General features: G+C 43.7%; 1 protein-coding gene across 2 annotated transcripts in view; it reads left to right on the top strand.

Moving 5' to 3' along the window:
- The window catches only part of sema4c (sema domain, immunoglobulin domain (Ig), transmembrane domain (TM) and short cytoplasmic domain, (semaphorin) 4C), a 109,996-nt gene that overhangs the window by 90,154 nt on the left and 2,019 nt on the right, over positions 1–17,823 (top strand). For both annotated transcript variants that reach the window (XM_030417158.1, XM_030417157.1), the window contains 6 exons: positions 5,763–5,907; positions 6,487–6,700; positions 10,981–11,096; positions 13,167–13,324; positions 14,315–14,406; positions 14,635–17,203. In XM_030417158.1, coding sequence (XP_030273018.1) covers positions 5,763–5,907; positions 6,487–6,700; positions 10,981–11,096; positions 13,167–13,324; positions 14,315–14,406; positions 14,635–15,530 — 1,621 coding nt within the window. In that variant the 3' untranslated portion in view covers positions 15,531–17,203. The remainder of the gene's footprint in view (positions 1–5,762; positions 5,908–6,486; positions 6,701–10,980; positions 11,097–13,166; positions 13,325–14,314; positions 14,407–14,634; positions 17,204–17,823) is intronic.

Raw genomic sequence — 17,823 nt, 5'->3', positions numbered from 1 at the left:
TTTGAAAAATCGCCGCCAAAGCTCGGATTAATTAAATAGTTTTTCGCCCCCCTGGATTCATGTTTGTTTTTAGTTTTTTTCATATCAACATTCTCCTTCCAAAACTGACGCTTATGATTGGCTCTCTCTGGTCATGTGCCATTCGACTCAACCGACAAACCGTACGGCGGCAGTCAGACTCAGCAGCAACAGTGTCGGCTGCGCACAAGATGTTCCTGGGCTGGAAATACAAAAAACACTTAATACAGACAGAAGCCAGGCTTCCCCGTATTACAAAGGTGGCTCTCTTTTTACCCGGCTAGATCACCATGGTAACTTATGCTTAGCTCATAACCTGGTCCCGACCAGGTTCTGTTCAGAGTTTAATCATAAAATCGGTTATAAAAGCGCCGCTATTTCACTATTCAACTCATTTACAGCTGACGTCACCTTTACTTTGAAAGTCCAGTCGAGCTGGATCAGAACGGAGCATTTGTGCGGAGGGAGAGATCGCGCTGATCCGCTGCTGTTTACTTTCTCTCTGAGCGTCTCCGCCTACAGATGTTCAGCTGAGGGGATACGCTGCTCAGCTGTTGATCCGACTCGCGTCAGAAGGTCATTTATTTACTTTTATATACAGTCAGTCACCACTGAAAGAAGTTGTGCGCTCGCAGCGGGACAGATACTTTAACTTAATGTCGTGGCGATGAATAAATTAATTGTTTCGCCTGTTATGCCCAAACGCAAATCTTGAGTAGGTCTACTCTGTTTTCTCACATTTAAGAAGGTCTTTGTACAGAGACAACATGAGATTTGCTTGTAGCTACAGCACCTAAAAAACCCACTGTAACCTATTTTCATACGCACACCCAGCCTCGCTTTCAATAAAACACACACTGGCATTTTATAATTGCGATCAGTGAAATATATGAAAACAATATAAAACACAGTTCAAAACAACAGTTGTTGTTGCTCTAAAGCTTCATATTTAAAAGCAGCTCAATGTAGAGCTGTCAGAAATTAAAATCAGCCTCCTCTTGTCATATTTGGAGCAACACTGTTGCCTCAGGCTGTGATCAGGCTTTTTTGTATCGCTCATACTCTGTCCATTAAAACAACCTGCTCCTCTTGGCTGAAATCAGCCCGTTGTCGCTCCACTTAGTGAGGAAGTGAGCCTCTTTGCAGTACAGGCCTAAGGTCAGACTCATAATATATGGTTAAACCTTTGAACTGAAAGGCTTATCACACTATAGGTCTTAAAATGTGAAAATGGTTAGCAGTTGAAAGATTTCATTCAAAATTAAGAAAAGTAATCAAAATGTAATCAAATGTAATTAGTTACATTACTTTGAGAAAGTAATTGAAATAGTTACACTACTATTACATTTTCAACAGGGTAACTTGTAATTGTAACCAACTACATTTCCAAAGTAATCTTCCCAACACTGTAATTAACGTAGGCCTACATGTCTTATATTGTTACTGCTGCAGTATGTGATTTAGTAAATTCTAGTCATGTGCTACATGAATTAGACACATGTTTGTTTTATAGTACCAGAAGAGGAAACAGCAGCCCCATACAGGTCCAGAGCAGAACCAGAGAGGGACACAGAAGAACCATGCAGCTCCACTGCACACCCAGACAGGGAAATGGTAGCTACATGCAGCTCCACTGCACACCCAGACAGGGCAACAGTAGCCAGGTCCACAGCAGACCTAGACAGGACAACAGGGCCAGACAAGAATATTGTCCCTCCTTCTGAAGTCATCACACTATTGGAAGAGTACTTTCCAGAGGCAATGAAGAGCAAGACTCTCCACTCTTCTTACACCTGCTCAGGTGTGTGCTCTGCTCTTTCAAGTACAGAGCTGTCTAGACTTAAGGAGGGAGGCAAGACCCTGTTCAAACATAGTTGGCTAACTAATAAGGACATTGCTTATTCAGAAGAGACAGGTCTGTGGTGGCTGATATACATTGAAGAAAAGGGGATGTTCTGCTTGCTTTGCAGAATCCACAATTCCTCTAACAAGTTAAATAAACAGGAAACATTCAACCTCTCAGCCTCCATAAATTTCAAACAGAGTGCCATTAAAGAACATGCCATATCCAATACACACAAGGAAACCTATCTAAAAGAGATGGAGAGAAGACATTCCTCCTTGGCTGCTCAGTATCAGTCTGCAAAACAAGCAAGAGACACAGTCACAACCAACTCTTTCCTTTCCACGTACTGGCTTGGCAAGGAGGAAGTGGCAAACTGCAAGTTAAAATCTCTCCTAGAACTGGAAGAGGATTTGGGGCTCTCAGAAATGAAGCATTTTCAACAAAGAAGCCAAAGAAGCCAGAAAAATATGAGACTACTTTTAGGCCAGCTGATTAAAAAGAAACTTATTTCAAAAGTTAAGGATGCCAAATACTATAGTATTCTAGTGGATGAAGTCTCTGACATTGCTGTGATGGAGCAGTTACTAATTTACATTGGTTATGTTGATGTTCATGGAGAGACTCATTTTGACTTCCTGGAAATCAAGGATGTGCTTGAAAACAGTCCATCTGCAAATGCAGAAACCATCACAGAGCTCATCATTGAGGAGCTGAAAGAATGTGGATTGCCTCCTCAGAATCTCTGTGGTTTTGGTTCAGATGGCGCAAGTGTCATGACAGGTTCCAAATCAGGGGTTGGAGTACGCCTGAAGAAGACCGCAGTAATTATGATTCGAAGTCATTGTATTAACCACCGTCTTGCACTGGCATGTGGGGACACTAATGACTTTGTAAAGTACATTCAGGTTGTTGAGACAACATTGAAACAAGTCTGGAAATGGCTTGAATACCCAAAGCACTCTGCAGCATTTGTAAAGGCCTGTAAAATCACAAGAAAGTTGGATGTTGAAGCTGGGAAAAAGCTGGACAAAAAGCTCAGTGTTAAAGTGCAGAAAGCATGTCGCACAAGGTGGCTTTCAACAGGCAAAGCTGTTGCCAGTGTTGGCCAACATTTAGTCCCACTACTCCAGACTTTCAGAGACATTCAAGATAATGATGCAACTGCAGCTGGTCTCTTACAACGTATGAACAACACTAAGTTTGTTGGTACACTACTGATGCTTAACAAAGTGCTACCTCACCTGAACACGTTGTCCAAGATCTTTCAAAAAGACCACACATGTTACTCATGTCTGAAGCCATCTCTTGAATATACAAAAGCTATGATTCAGGATATCCAGACCAACTATGATGTTGTCAAAGACCTGAGTGACCATGTTGCTTCTGATGGTCCATATGCAGCTTTAGAACTCAGTGGTGAAAAGGATCCTAAAATCATGCACTTTCTTACAACATTGGTCCAGAGCTACAGCACAGAGCTTGTGAAAAACCTGGATAATCGCTTCAAGGAGGCCTGCCCTGTGTTCCAGGCCTTCTCTGTCTTTGACCCTACTTGCCTCCCAAAGAGCACAGATGTACAGTTCCTGAACTATGGAGATGATCACATTAAAGTTATCTGTGAGCAACTGCAGTTCAACACAGACCAGGCTTTAGCACAATGGAGTAACTTTAAATATGTCATGGCAGGTTGGCGAGTTCCAACCCATGTGCTGAAAGGTGAAGATATCTCTCCGACAGCTTTCATCCTGAAAAAAATTTTCAAGGAGCAAGCTATCCTGAAAGAGGCCTTTCACTTCATTGTTGACATGGCTACAGTTTGCCTGTGTCAACCCCTCTCTAATGCAGTGGTAGAAAGGGGTGCTAGTGCTGTTAAAAGAATAAAAACCAGACTGAGGAGCACCCTTAAAAATGACATGCTTTCTACCCTCCTGCACATCTCCATAAATGGCCCAGGAAGAAGATCCCCTGAGTGTCAAGAGATGTTAAATGAAGCCACCAAGCTGTGGAGACAGAAACACACCAGGAATCTCCCATCTCTCAAGACTCTTCCCAGAGTTGGGGGTAAAGATTATGCTGAGGTCAACATGCCAACACTCATCAGCACTGGAACCCAAGTCAATCTCATTGAGGAGAAAGAAGATGAAGAGGAAGGCTTAATGGATAAAAGGGTCCAGGTTGAGGGAGAGGGTGTTGCAAGCACAAAGGATAATCTCAGTAGGGCCCTTTTTGAGCTGGGCATGGACTCTGATCCTGAATGGGAAGATAGTGACAATAGTGAAGATGATTAAAGAGGGAAATGGGTATATAAAACTATTGGAAAAAATGACTCTGAAGTGCTGGTAGCATTCTGGACTTTTGTTTAGTAATGTTAAAGTTGACTCCTCAGTTGTCTGTACTTGTTTGGAAATTGATTTTGTGAAGACAGCATAGAACAATGCTTGAGAAAGGCTGAGACTATTATTTGTTTTATAAGTTATTACTTCAGAGTATTTTTATTTTAGTTTACTACCAAGTTTTAATAAATGAAAATAAATATAACTGTGGTGTTATTATTATTCATTATTACTACATTATTATTATTATTATTACATTTAAGACCAGTGTATAAGATCGTACCCCCCCCCCCCCCGGGCTGGCTACTTATGTATTATGGCTGGCTAGTCTGTGTCTTAGTGGAAAGCCCTGAAACACTCAGTGAGTTAAAGTTTTTTTTTTTGCCGGTGACAGGCGCTGTTTATCGGGCAGAAATGTGACGAGGAGTCGGTAGGACGGGCGGGAGGAAGGAGGCTTCTCCACGTACAGCTGCGGTATTTTTCCTTGTTGTCAAAGATAGTTACAGTTACTACGTTACCTTCGTTTGGTTCTGTAACGTTGCTTTGTGGGACATTTCTCTGTATTAAGTTGAGTGAGGGATCTGTGCAGTTAACAGACCATCAGATAGACATGCTCTCCACAATACTATCAGACAAGTATCATATGCAGAAGTTATTGAAATGTTACATAAATAAAATGTTTAATAAAAAAAAAAAAATTGAGGTTTGTATCGAACCGCGGGTCAAAAATCGTGATACAAACCGAATCGTGAGTTTGGTGTATCGTTACAGCCGTAGAGACTAGCGCCACCGATGTTAAGGAGACTTATTGCATCTTGCGCAGGCGCAGAACATACACGCTACTGTGTAACTGGCAGCCGTCAAGGTGGTATTTTTCAATGCAACTTTTCTGCCAAACAGGTCAGACGAGAGGCAACGGAGTGGTCAGATAAAGGCAGTTGGCTGTTGGTTTGAGTCCGGGCTGTGTGTCGGGGCCTTTACTATCATCTGATCATTTATGAAGCGTGAGCTGCTGGGGCCAGAGGGGGTGGTTGGTGATGCAGCCTAACTTTGCTACTTCATGATTACATGTCATCCTGCTCTATGGAATCTGGAGTTTTTCATTTTTTCGGGTGATAGAGTGCGGTTTATTTATGACTATATTTCTTCATATCAATATGTCAGTGACGTAGTTGGAGAGCTAAATAAAAAAAAGATGTTTTTATTTTTATCACAGAAAGACTGGAGATGTATCAAACGCATAATCATTTAATTCACTCAGTGACGGACGGTTTGAGCTGTAGAGTTAGTAATTACCAATACTGAACTCTGATTGTGACTGAATTGTTTAAAAGCTCCTTGACTGTTTTTCTTTTGTAAACATGTTCATTTTAAGATCATATTCCAAATTGAACATGGCACAGAAATCTATATTTTGCTACATTTCCCCATATTCCATTCTGTTTGCTGTACGTCACATTCCTGGATGTTAGTCTGACTGCATTCAGAAGCTTCTCACTACTGTAAAGTCACATTTCCACAAAATGAAGACAGACCGCACATCACTAATTGTCACCATGTTTCAGGGGTGACGTGGATGTGTCGGCAGTGTGCCAGTACCCAATCAGTGAAGTGAAGAAAGTGTTTGAAGGATCCTACAAAGAGTACAGGGAGGCATCCCAAAGGTGGGGACGCTACACCGGCGCTGTCCCTGTCCCACGGCCTGGATCGGTAAGAAACTTGTTTCAACCCCTGTACTGACACATACAGTTTTATCTATGATGTTTTGTAAAAGTAAATCTTACCAGGCAACTTCAGGAAGACAGAAATTAATATTTTCTTCAAAGTGACTTTATGCACCTGTTTTTTTGTCAGCTTCTGCATCACAAAAGGAAAGATGAGTGGGCAGAGGAGGGGTAATGAGAGCGCAAGGGAGGGAAGTAGAAATGGGTGGCTTGGGGTACTGTAGGGGGGGAAAGTGCAAAAGTTGGCATGATACAAAACGCTAAGAACGTAATGATCCAGGACGAAAGGAAAGGAAGCACAGGAAGGGGTGTGATGGCAGGCGGAGGTGAGAGTCAGAGTGAAAGAAACATGGATAATAGGAGAGAAGGGAAAGGAGAGAGGGTGGGTGGGCAGTCATCTCTAAGCCAACCAGCCATGCCAACCTGTGCCAGCTGCAGCTAAGAAGTTTCCTCCTCTTCCTCCTTCTCCCTCTTGGCCCTCTCACTCTTCCCTTCATCCTTTCCTCCGTTCCTTTCCGTCCTCCATTTCCCTCCCCTGTCTCTCCACCCTCTGTCTGTGCTGCAGTGTATAACTAACTCTGACAGGGAGAACGGCTACACCAGCTCTCTGCAGCTGCCTGACGCCACGCTAAACTTTGCCAAGAAGCACCCGCTGATGGACGACAAAGCTCTTGCTCGCCCCCTGCTGCTCACCAAGGGTGTCAACTTCACGAGGCTGGCGGTTGATCGGGTGAACGCCCTGGACCAGCGATCGTACAACATGCTCTTCATCGGCACAGGTACAAACAAAAAATGGTCATTATTAAAAGAAATACCCGCAAAAATCTGAAAAGTATGTTTACAGTTAGATACACCGAAATGGCAGCAGTCAACAAGGAAGGAGTGAGTACTGAATCAGGAGCTACTTGATAATAAGTTCATATGAATGAGTAATTTCTTAATAACTTCAATTCAAAGACTACAAAGTAGACAAAGATGAGTTACTAGAGAATTGACATACTGACCACTTTCTTTATGTTGAGTTGAGACGACTTTTTAATTACTAATTAAGTAATCATTAACTACTCTTTGTGCAACAACCTAGGTAAAACATGATATTTGTAACTACTAAGCATTGTGTCACTTTAATTGTAGGTGCATGAAAAGAGTAAGCAATGATTAAGTAATGAGTAATTAATGAGTCAACTTGGTAAATATTTAGAATTATGTATCAATTTACTTGAAGGTGCACAGACATCTAACTAATTATTAAGTAATTAGTAATTAATGAGTTTTCAGCTGGTTGGTAGTTACTCAGGAACAACTCATGAAGAAAGTGGTCAGTATGACGACTCACAGATACTCATGAACTGATCCTTACCTAATGATTCATTTATATAGTATATCCCATTATGTTCTGTAGTAACAAAAAGCTTATCACAGCTATTCAGGAATGACTGATCAATGATTCATTAACTACCAAGATGTTCATGATTCTTTCTTCACTCATTTCCTAATAACTGCTCACATTTTTGTGTCCTTTTATTGTAAAGTGTTACCACAATAATACTTTCCGGGTGCTACCTGATTACAGCTTTAAACCAGTTATTATCCATTCTACATAATCATATTGATTCAGCCTTTACATATCTTGCATGTTTTTTCAATAATCGCAGCTCAAGTGTAATGTTCTTTTCAGACCTTCTCATGTTTTTTGTATGTATGTGTGATGCATCAAGCCTGCCAAGTGACACTATTTACAATGCACACATTTTGACTATGTCTAACCGAAATTCACATTGCTTACAAACAGTTTAACTGATACTTACTTGCTTTCGTCTCTTATGCTTGAACTGACAGTAGGACTGCTTTCAGTGTTTACATTTCAACTTGTGTGTTCATACTAGAGGTGGGTGCAATTCATTGATGTGGCGATGCATCACGATGGATTTGGCATCAATTAATTAACGTTGATGCTTTGCTGCAAGACCAGAACAAAAAACACGGAACCGCAACCTTAGCGCGCGCGCCGCCCAGACCATATTACCAATAATCGAATCGACAATCGTTATAATTGAGGAATCGAAGCTCCAATAATCGAAATCGAAGCAAATCGTGAGGTACCCTTGTTGGAACACCCGTAGTACATACCAACTTGTGTGTATGTTCAAAGTAAGTGAGTACATTTTTAATCCTCTATGAAAATAATAATTTAGTATTTTCCTGTTAGGTTATTGGGTCACATTGACACCACACTAATCAGCTTTAAAAGTGACAGTGACCTCTCATCATTACCTCTATGACACAATGCAGATGAGTAAATTATCCCTTACAAGCTAAGCTATTGATTAACAGGTTGGGATTGCATGATACAGTATACCGTGCTTGTTATTCTGCCCACTTTCTGTAGTACAGTGTTCTCAATATAGCAGTGAAAACACATCCTAGGTTACAGTCTTTCTTCATATCCCCCTGCTCCCCCACTGTGGTAGAGTGTGTGCTGGTGTCTGTGTGTGTGTTGAGGGAAGTATTTGTTGAAGAAGAGATGAGAGCTTGCAGGCCGTGGCAGCAGTCAGGGACAGGTACTGGCATTAGGTATGGTGGCACAAAACAACATGCCATCTGGCCAGACTTCAGCTGGGTTTCAATTAAGCACTTGATTTGCATGCTGAGATCCATCTTCATGCATCAAAGGAAATGCCTACGTATGTGCGACTTAATTAATATCTCCAGTCAGTAGCTATCGGGCCCGTATGCAGGTGTCCCATTCTGGCACAAATCTGAAGTCAGCCGGCCTTCCCGGAGCCTTAATCTTGAATAACACAGATCTGACAGTGGATTCCAGGGAATGTGAATTTGAATGCAGCCCATCTCATGAATGAAGAGGGACTCGTCTACTTACCATTCAGATCACTGCAGCAGCGGAGTGACTGTGGCAGCTGACAGTGTGACAACAGCGAACCCAGGGCTTCTCTGCTGGCAAGCAGGGGGAGGCCAGCCCGGACACACACATGGACACACCGACACACACGTGCTCACACACATGAATAACAATCACAAACTGATATATGCAGATACACAGAGTGATACGCACGCTCGCACTCGCCGAGCCAAGTGCAGTCATCCCCGCTTGTCGTGCTTCACAGCACAAACTCAACAGGGCCCTTGGCAGACGTGCGCTCATAGTGCCAATTGGGCTGCAGGCTTGATTAGCTGCAGCATAGCGACAGCTGATGTGAAAAGAGAGAGAGAGGGCGCTTGTCGAGACTGTTTTTCAGAAGAAGAAAAAAAACGGGCTACAGGATTGAGGGATTAGCTGACACCGGTCCCTGACGCCGCAAGAAGCAAGTGTGATGATATGCCTGCTGCTTGCTGTGTGTGTGTGTGTGTGTGTGTGTGTGTGTGTGTGTGTGTGAGTGTGTGTGTGTGTGTGTGTGTGTGTGTGTGTATGTGTGAGAGAGAGAGAGTGTGTGTGTGTACATGTATTTCGATATCTCAAGTCTCCAGTTAGCCACCGGGTTAGCTTTTCATAATATCCGTGACAGTCTCTTAATCAAGAGGACCACACAAGAAAGCTCGTGTCAGCACGCAACACTATTCCATCCGCACGCACACACACACACATCAAGGTCACCCCACCAGCTGTGCCCGAAACACCTTTCATCACAGGGGATCTAAACTTGTTCACAATGCCCTACATGAAAGGAGCAGAGGATCTCCTCTTCTTCCTCCTCCAGCATCAGCTCCCCACACACCGCTCGAAAACCTCTTCAAATGTCTCTGATAATATTACCATTACCCGAGGTCCTAAAAGGCCAGGAACGGCATCTGGACTCTTTTAAATTCACCTTCAAATAGTTACTCGCTGTGCTGGACCCGACTCAGCAGTGCAGCTGTACATTCTGGCAGCAGGAGAGGTTGTTTTCTGTTTCATTTTTCTGTCTCTCTGAGTTGCAGAGTAGCATGAAATTTTTGTGCAGCTGGCGTTAAAGGTTCACAAATTGAAGTTGATGAAAGTTGCAGACAACCTGATGACTCTGTAGATACAGTACGTGAATGTGCTGTGTCATTTATCATCTTGCTCTTCCTGTGGAGAGCACATTCTTTCTTGACTTTCGTCGACCTCTTTCACAGCCTGCATTTTTCGACTGAACAGGAAAAGAACAGGTGTAATTAATAACAATAATTAAGGCCGCATTCTGCTCCAGTTACAGGGACATTGATATTTGCAGGCTGGTTCTCCCCAAATATCATTGAGGTTATAAGTTTCACCTGTGCTTTTTCGGCCATGACAAGTCTGAATTAAGCATTCAGTCCTAACACTAGACGCATGATGAAAACAGACCAACTGACAACAAGTAAGAGAAAAACTGGTTTGAATATTCTGGGGACTAACTAACAAATGAAACACAGGTGAGCAGGGGAAACTGTAGGAAAATGTCAAAGTGAGAAAGTGAAAGCAACACATGAACCACAAAATAAAATGGGAAATAATTCAACCAAAAACTCAAACCATACCACACAGTCAGTTGGTTTTTTTGTGAACAGCTGCTAAAGAGTGCGTTTGCTCGCCTATATGAGGATTTTCAGCTTGCGTTTCAATATTTAAATCAACTGTCTCGGCATCAAAGGAGATTGTTTGTGTATTATGATCTCTCACCATTAATATTTTAATGAATGTCTATGCAGTCACAGGTGTGAGTCTGTGAATGTTTGAGCACGTCATTAATATTAAAGTAAAATACACTGCCGTCACAGGTGTTTGTTTGCACATCATTAAATATTGAATGACTGATATGCAGTCACAGGTGCATGGGTAAATGTGTGATTTCACATCTTTATTATTCAAATGACCTGGTGTGCAGACACAGGTGTGTGTGTGTGTAAATATCAATAATGTAAATATCTTCTTATCAATGCTATTGAAATGAGCTGGTCTGCTGTGAGAGTGTGCGTGAAGCTATCTGACATGTTTTCCATGCGTGTAGGGGACAAACAAAGTCCATTACACTGAGATGAACTTTAAGTTTGACTAGAAGTGAGCTGAGCTGAATCTTCTTGCCTCTGTTGTGCTCTACAGCGGAGGGCTGGCTGCAGAGGGTGGTGATTCTGGGCTCAGAGGCCCACGTGATAGAGGAGATCCAGCTGTTTGAGACAGGCCAGCCAGTGGACAGCCTGACCATCTCCCACTCCAAGGTAAGGACAGGGGAATAAGATGCCTCTGAGTTTAGGGTTGTCACAAGAACCGATACTTCGATACCAATTCGATGCCGACACGAAAAAAATAATTAAATACTTGCTTTTTTCTGGTACCGTCAGAACCGAATATACAACTTTTCACCGGCGAGCCGTGTCGATTCTTGGCGGAACTGATAGGGGCAGTATACACGTGTGAGCAGCACAGAGCAGTCAGCGGCGCTAAAGAAGAAGACCTGCCGTCTTAGAAAAAAATGGCTTTAGCAAGTGAGAGTGAAAGCACAACACGTCGGCTCGTCAACAAGACAGGTACAGAGTCGTGTGTGGAAATATTTTGCATTCGAAGCGGATAAATACGGAGCAATTCTAGACTCAAACAAGTCGACATGCAAATTAGTATCGAGAATCGTGGAAATTCACAGGTATTGGTATCGACTACTGAAATTCTGGTATCGTGACAACCCGAGTTATTTCAAAGAATTGGTTTTCTCAGGGGGAATTGTATTCCCAGTCCGTGAAAACAGTTTTATGATGTCTTCTGCGGCTCTGGAGGAGTTGGAGTCTGGAAGTCTGAGAAAGTATCTTTTGAGGGTGTCACAGAGGTTAACTTGATTTATTTAATTTTTTTGGGGGAGATCAGATATTTTGAATGGAAAGTCCACATTACAAATTGGGGGCATGGAGTTTAAAAAAAAGTGGATGTTTACCACACAGGGAGTCTAATGAAAAAAACAAAGTAACAAAACATGACAATGTGAGTGTTGACCATGAACTACAAAGTTCCTCATTAAAGAGAAAAATGAAAAAGAGAGCTTGAGAGATTCAAATGCACAGCTGGCCAACGTCGCAGTCAGTTTCGGAAACTGTCGGATGCACCCTGCCAATTATAATTGGTGCTGTTCTCATTTAAGACACATGACTTCCATTAGTTCCAAATGGAGACTAAAATTCTCAAGACAGATAGGACTGACTCTAAATGTAATAAATTCATGAAGGCATTTCAGTTCATTAATCTCTGTCTGGATACTAGACTGAGAACACGTCAACAGACCAGACTCGATACTACAAATTGAGGCAGAAGGGATTTTAATAAGGAGAAAGTAGCTCCTCTTCTTTTTTTTCGATCATTTGAGTTTAAGCTTCCGGCTGCTCCTGCAATGTCGTACAGTCTAACCATGTGCATACTGTCGTCATGGACTGCTAGCTATATTGTTTTCTGTCTTTAAGAGAGATATGAGTCATCTTAATGGTCTCTCAGGGGAAAAGCTGTTCAAACTTTCTTTGTTTTCTTGGTGATCTCCTGCATGGCCAGCACATCTACTGAGGCTCTGTACTTCATCTGATCACATTCCTCGAAAATTGTAGCTCTGGTTCCATTAGCTTGCTTTGCTGTTGCATCACTTGTTCATTGGTATTCAGAGACGGCAGCAGGACTTTGTCTGTTGCTGACACTTACAATCATAGATCCATTGACAGCAGACAGACAGTCAGCACGGTGCCATCGGCCCGGTGCCACTCAGCAGATGTTTTTATCAACTCTGCCCTTTTTCAGATCAAGTGTCGCCTCATGAATCCAAAAGCGTCCTCACAATAACAGTAATTACAATCCTTCACTGTAGCAGGGAGTTGAACCTCTGCCCCTGTTGTTTTCTCAATCTCCTGCCCTGTCAGCTGAGCCTGTGTGTTGACTCCAGCCGTGTCCCCCTGGCTCTACAACGGCATGTCCCCCAATCAATGCAGTTCTGACGGGGCGTTCCGAGCCCTAAAACCCACTGCTTATCTCATTAATGCCGGCTTAGCCACGACCAGACATTTTATAACAGCTTTTGCGAAAAGAGCGCAACCCAGATTGGATTGGATGAGGGTCGGGGGGGTGAATGTTATTGTAATTGAGAGTGATTATCCCATTATCTCCTCTAACTCCTAACTGAGTCACTCTCCCTGTCTCCCTCTGTTTATCTTCCTTCTTGTTTTTCATCTCTCTCTGGTTTCCGTCTCTGGGTGACGGCTGGACCTGTTCTTTGTCTTCCTCTTTCTCTCCCTTCTTCCTCTCTCTTTGTCTCTTTGCAGAAGTACGTCTACATCGGCTCTCGCTCGGAGGTTCTCCAGCTGCCCTTGGCCAACTGCAGCCGCTATCAGTCTCTGCAAGACTGTCTGCTTGCCCGGGACCCCTACTGCGCCTGGGACAGCGAGGGCCGGGCTTGTGTCCGCATCGACCTCCACCGGGGGTGAGAGGAGTACCCATGTGCACCCATGCATTCATACTAGATACTACATAGACAGTGATATCGCTTTTTTAAGCCTTGGCATTGATATTTTAAGAGAAGCTACAGATTGTATATATTTGAGAAGTCTCTGAGACACCATTAAGATAGTATGCACCCCTTAAACTCTGTATTGACACCCATACTAATCAAAGTCCTTTGGCTGGATATAAGCGGCTCCTCAGGAGTGAAGTGCAGGTTTTAAAGACTTTCACTCTGCAGCTGTTGCGTAACAACCTCCTGCTTTGCATGCTGTGATTTCACTGGTTATCCTTGTGAAACAAGTCAGAGGACACCTTCTGCATATCAGAACTGAACTTTTAGGGCATCTATGTTATAATAAAAGATCGGCCTTTTATTATACTAAACTAAAGTTGCCTATTTAAGGACATTTAATGGTTATTTGTAGCTAAAATTAATTATTAAATTAATTTTAAAGGTGCACAATGTAAATTTTGGGGAAGACATTATAATTCAAAGAGAAAGATCTTCATTGATTGATTTGTGTATTCCTATCCAAACTAAATAAACAAATCTTTGTTTTAATGGCTGAATAAACTCACCTTGAAGGACAACACAGTTTTGTTCTGTTTTACTTTGAAGCTAGAAAGGTGGCAGGATCCGCCAAATATAAACAAACAAGGTTCCAGGGACCTTATTTTACTTTGAGGACAGCTTGTTTATTCAGTTATAAAAAAAAAAAGATAATTGGACTATTACCTCATTTATATTGTAAATGTTAAAATTCTGAATTTGAATTTCTTCTCCAAAACTACATAGTGCCTTTTTCATATGATCTCTATAGCTGCTGGTTATTTTGAGTATCGTTACTATTACACAACAGATTGCACACAGACATTGGATCCATTGTTGTTTGTGGTACTGTGTGTCTCTCAGTTCTAGCGAGAGGCCATTATTAATGTTCCGCTCTGCTTTCTGCCCTTTTCCCTCCAGGTCCACCTCCTCCCTGTCACAGGACCTCATGCTGGAAAGGTTCAGCCGGGGAAAAGCCAAGTTCGACAAGCCCGTCTCCATCCCCAGCCCTGGTGAGTATATGCCCACACTTCAGTAGTGGCCCCTTGTGGGGATTAAGTGTAACCGCAGGAGTAAGTCCAAGAGAATGGACTTGTAGCTGGGCTGAGTGAATACATTTGCACTGAGTTGAATACATTGAATTAAGTGGAGAGCTGGCTGCTGTAGAAAATGAATTGGAATTATTATGGATGATACCATAACCCCCTCTCTTTTCTACTCCTCCTCTTCTTCCTCTGCAGAGCACTCCCGTCTGAGGAACATAACAGTAGTGGTGGGCTCTGACATGGTGCTGCCTTGCCAGCTCGTCTCCAACCTGGCGCAACCCTGCTGGGTCCTCAACGACCGCGAGCTCCAGCTGGGTGACCCTGAAGCAGGAGGGCCTCGCTTCGACCGGACCCTCAAGGCCCTCGTCGTTCCTGAAGCGGGCCAGATGCAGGCTGGACGCTACATCTGCTACTCTGAGGAGCAGGGGGTCAAGTTTCAGACAGAGCGCTACCAGGTGGCTGTAGTAGCCAGCGCTCCGGTATTCATGGAGGCTCGGGCTCCAGACAGCAGCATGGGGCTCTTCTGGGTGCTGGTCATCACCCTCGGAGCGGCGTGCCTGCTGCTCCTTGTAGCAGCTCTATACCTTCGCAGGAGGCTCAAGCTGGCGCTGGGCAAGGGAGCCGATATGAAGCCTCTTGAGAGCACTCTGGTCTACCCCATTACCCTGCCCAAGGAGCCGCCCACGTTTGTGCCCAGCAAGATGCCCACAGACGAGGACCGCTTCTGGGAAACAGGCGCCAACTACTACTACTCGGACGGCTCGCTGAAGATCGTTCCCGGTCACGCCCTTGGGCCCAGCAGTGTCAGCAGCACGGCGTCGCCCAGTGCCATTCCCGGCCAGCCCATCCACTCCCCCAGTCGTCTCAGCCTCACCAACATCCGAGGCTCCGGTAGCAATGGCTACATCCGCCTCAACCTGAGCACAGCAGGGGAGGAGAGGGCTAGCGGGGCTGGCGCTGGGGGCGGCGGGCTCGGAGGCCTGGGCATGGGCGGGAACGACTACTCCAGCCCCTTCAAGGAAGAGCTGAGACGCACCCTGCAGCAGAGGAGCGTGCTGCCTGATGCCAACCCAGAGGAGTCGTCCGTCTAGGCATGTCCTCCTCCGTCTCCATTCCCTGAGTTGGAAAAACAAAACAACCAACCTACCTCCCTCCTTTTGAGGATGCCTGCTCTCTCTCTTTCGGTGACACGCCGTCACTTCCCCATGCTCTCTCTCTCTCTCTCTCTCGCTCTGCCAATGCCTGTTTGGCTCACTGTAGACATTAATAGCACACAGCATGTCAAATATACACACTCATACAACATGTTCGACCAACATGCACTTCTGTTATTATTGTGTTTTGGGCAACATGCAGTCATGTTTGTGGCTTCTACTTTCTCCACTGTGCAATTGCCACTTGTGTAAATTGTGTATTTAAAAAGGCTGAACGCAGAGGAGAAACCACCTCAAGCATGGAAGTGAATCAAATGGCGTTACATGTTTTCTGAAGGGCACATTTCTTTTACGTTGAGTGGACCAAGCGAGGCTTTTAGCCCCTCGCGCTGAAACCAGTTGACGAACGGCAAACGCAACTGACTGGAAATACGAACTCTCTGTCCTCGTGTTCCTTTGAGACTTTTTTCAGCTTACTGCACTTAAAAACTGGAAGCGCGTCTTCCCTTTTTGTATTCGTGAGCCAAGAGTGTGAGAGCAGTATAAAAAGACTAATTAATCTCGAAGCAAGACGACAATCACATCCCCGTAGCAGGAGCTGTACGTGGGACCGAGAGGAGAGGAGAGAGAGCGAGAGACAAAGAGAGAGGAAATTAAATGGAAAATGAAGTGAATTGGAGTGAAAGACGCAAGGGGGGGGGGGGGGGTTTTGAATGAAGGACAATCTCTCAAGACTTTCTCTGCTCAATTGGTATTTTTTTTTCCCCCCATGTTGTATTTACCCCAGAGAAAGTCCTTGATCCCTTCCACTTTAATTTGTTGTGATGGTTGGTTTGAATTAAGACATTTTCTTGTTGTTCTTTTTCTCTGTCTTACGGACTACAGCAGTGTTCAAACAGTTATCAAGTGACTAACGGCTCTTCTCTGTGAATGAAAATGTGAGGGCAAGCGCTTACATTCCTCTCTCAGCCCTGCACGGTGACCTTCAAACGCACCTTCAAGTCCAATATACTACAAGTGCACTCCAAACGACATTTATTAGAGTCGGAGTGTGTAACAGATGCGTGTTTTGTTTAAGCTCTTTTGGATGTTTGTTCTTCTCTGTAGAAAGAGAAGGCTATTTGCATTCAGCTCTTAGCGGCGAAACAATAACTGCACACTTAATTCCAAATTGAAGCTGACGTGAAGACATTAGGCACGGAGAATGTAGTTGAACCCTAACTGTTGCGACCACTGTGGATGTCTCAATAAGTGCTTTATATCTTATGTGTTTGGTGAGGGTGGTAACTTGCACTGCCAAGAAGGAAACTACCCCTCCCACACACACACACTAACACACTCACAGTCCTCCTGAATGCCAACCATCCTGGACTGCAGTGTGTTTCTAACGCACCCTTAAAGCCCCATGGAACCCCTCATTCTTACCGACGCCCAGAGACTGAACCAGGGCTACTGTGGACTTATACAGAGGAAGAGCACTGTAAAACACACCATCATTAAAAGAAGACACACACAGTGTTGACGGATGAATGGACCGACAGACAGACTGAATGCCGCCGTGTTGACAAACTGCTGGCTCCAGGCGGGAAGCAGCCATGAACCAGAGAAAGGTATTGTTCCACTTAATTAAAATGAAGCAAACAGATTTAAGCAAAGTCCTAACCTCTAACGATTTCCAATTTGCTTTTTGGCTGCTCAGTGTAGTGTTAAGAATTATTCTGTGTATTTATCTGGCTTATCTGGCTGTCTCTAAAGCTCAACTTATCACTCAAAGGAATAATACAGCGTTTTGGGGTAATTTGCTTATTTGCTTTCTTGCTGAGAATTAGATGAGATCGATACAGCTCTCATATCTGTCTGTTAGAAATGACGCTGTAGCCATGGGACACTTCGCCAAACTAGCATAAATATTGTAAGCAGGGGAAAACAAAGTTAAAAAAAAAAACAAATAACTCTCATATCATGTTGGTTTAATCAGAACCACAAGTTGTGAATCTTGCAAAGTCACTCTTCCCTGACAGGAATTCTCTGGCATATATGCCCCACATCCATCGGCGTTAGTCCTAGGGGGGGGACCGGGAGGACATGACCCCCACATCATAGAAAGAATATTATTTTTTCCCTCAAATAAGCCTGTATCATACCACACATTACATAAAACACATTTCTTCTCATCAGCTGTCTTCATTTCTGCCACACTGATTTACAGGTCACTCTTATGTCTGCTAGC

Source organism: Sparus aurata, chromosome 5 (genome assembly GCF_900880675.1).
Source record: "Sparus aurata chromosome 5, fSpaAur1.1, whole genome shotgun sequence".
NCBI classification, from domain to species: Eukaryota; Metazoa; Chordata; class Actinopteri; order Spariformes; family Sparidae; genus Sparus; species Sparus aurata.
Note: the sequence above shows the minus strand (reverse complement) of the source record. Positions and strands in the feature narration are given on the sequence as shown.